This window comes from Myotis davidii, unplaced genomic scaffold (genome assembly GCF_000327345.1).
Source record: "Myotis davidii unplaced genomic scaffold, ASM32734v1 scaffold13, whole genome shotgun sequence".
NCBI classification, from domain to species: Eukaryota; Metazoa; Chordata; class Mammalia; order Chiroptera; family Vespertilionidae; genus Myotis; species Myotis davidii.
The window spans coordinates 567,811-569,807 of record NW_006286243.1 but is presented as its reverse complement, the minus strand read 5'-3'; the positions used below and the strand labels follow the sequence as shown (position 1 = coordinate 569,807).

General features: G+C 54.0%; 1 protein-coding gene across 1 annotated transcript in view; it reads left to right on the top strand.

Moving 5' to 3' along the window:
* The first annotated feature begins 58 nt into the window (after positions 1-58).
* The window catches only part of PTMS (parathymosin), a 2,631-nt gene continuing 692 nt past the window's right edge, over positions 59-1,997 (top strand). Inside the window, exons 1-3 of the mRNA XM_006757636.2 lie at positions 59-1,468; positions 1,606-1,684; positions 1,805-1,991. Of these exons, the coding sequence (XP_006757699.1) occupies positions 1,358-1,468; positions 1,606-1,684; positions 1,805-1,991 (377 nt within the window). The 5' untranslated portion in view covers positions 59-1,357. The remainder of the gene's footprint in view (positions 1,469-1,605; positions 1,685-1,804; positions 1,992-1,997) is intronic.

Genomic DNA, 1,997 nt, shown 5'->3' with positions numbered 1-1,997 from the left:
GTGCCAAGGTTTGATTCCTGGTCGGGACACATCCAGGAATTAACCAATGAATGCATAAATAAGTGGATCAACAAATCAATGTCTCTCTCGCTCAAAAAAAAATTTGAAAAAAGAAAGAAAGAAATGCCATACCAACCATGTGGCAAAGAAATGAGGACAGCCAAGTGACATGAGGAAACCTGGCTGGAGTGAGAGGGTCAAGCATTCTTCTCCCTTCCCTGAAAGGGAGAAGGGAATTGAGCGTCCCTCCAGGCCAACCACTGACACCAGCCCGTACCCCCTCCTACCCCAGTTCAGTTCCAGAAAGGACACACCCTCTCAGGCTGATCTACTCACACAGAAAACTTCCATCCACACGGAATCAGATCCACAGAGTTGCACACCAATGCCAGATCTGATCATAAGGAGACACTCACTCAGGGCCTGCCAAGGGTGGGGTGGGAAGAGGAGGAATCGAAATTGGAAGAGCAGGTGTGTCTAGAGAAGGGGGACTCTCAGGAGCATCTCCCTCTGCTACATCAGAAAAGGACATGAGGGTGTGCCCACTAAGATCTTGGGGTGAAGAAGAGGGGCAGTGCAGGGGGGGGGTGTCCTCTAGACATGTACTTTCCCCATCTGTATTTCTGTCCCACCCCAGACACAGAACTTGTCTCTCTCATTTCATCTCCATGTCCCACATTCTCCCATGTTTGTTTTATCCTACTTGACCTACATCCCCTGGAAGTAGTTATTTCTACCCTCCTACCACACCGTGCACACACCACAGGCCTTAGGGAGGTGGAAACTACTTGAACTTTTATTTTCCCCCAGAGAGGGGAGTGGGAAAAAGTGAGAGGGGGTGCCAGGAATTGGGCTAGAGTGCTCTCCCTATTCCTGTGGTGTTTGCCCAAGTAGGAGCCTGAGGATTCTGGGGACAGACACACAGACAGGGAAACAAAGGCTTTGGTAGGTGGGGCGAAGCTGGGAGGGATGCCCAGGAAAGAGTACCAGGAAAAGGCCCTAGGGGTAGACAAAAGGCAGAGCTGGGCAGGCAGTGGGAGGGGGTGGGGCATCAGGGCTGTGAGCAGATGGAGGGGATTTGCTTTGCTGAGTTGAACTCTGCAGCCAGTGAGGTTTGGAAGAACTTGATGGGGATGGTGAGCAGTTACCTTGGCTATCTAGTTCTCTTTCCCCATCACTTTTCATCTTCTCTGAGACGTGGGGAAGAAAGTGTCTGATCTCAGCCCTGTTGTGGCCTTTAGGTCCCTGCGACCTCTGTTCTGACTCTAAACTGCTGTCACTACCTTCTCTATTTCACATTCTCCTCTAAGCTCACTGCAGAGGGAGAACCAGGGCTAGAGGGACTTCAGGGCTGCAGATGCTTTCTGGTGAGAGAAAGGTGACCTCTTTCTTGCAGGACCTGAAGGAGAAGAAAGAGAAGGTGGAGGAGAAGGCGAGCCGGAAAGAGCGGAAGAAAGAAGTGGTGGAGGTGCTGAGGGTCAGGGTTGAGGGTTGTGCCCACCTTGCCCCACCCTTCCGGCCCTCCCAGTGCCCCTGGCCGCTGGTGGTGATAGTGTGGGGGGCAAACAGCCAGCCTGACACTGCTCTCTCCTCTGGTCCCCAAAGGAGGAGGAGAATGGAGCTGAGGAGGAAGAAGAAGAAACCGCTGAGGACGGAGAGGAGGAGGATGAAGGAGAAGAAGAAGGTGGGGAGGGGCAAGGAACAGAGTCAGGGTGGGCTTGAAGACCTGATGTAGGCCTGAGGGCGACCACTGGGGCCTGCTGGGGCTCCCTGCCTCCCCAATGACCCATTTCTGGCTCCTCAGATGAGGAAGAAGAAGATGATGACGACGAGGGGCCCGCGCTGAAGAGAGCTGCTGAAGAGGAGGTTTGGGCTGGGTTGTGGGGCCTGAGGGGCTGTCAGGGATGCAGCAGGGGCTGGGAGCCCTTTGGATTTGGATCCAGAACCCTGTGGTGCATGGGCGGGTGCTGGAGTAGGGCAGGGACAGGGAAGTCCCT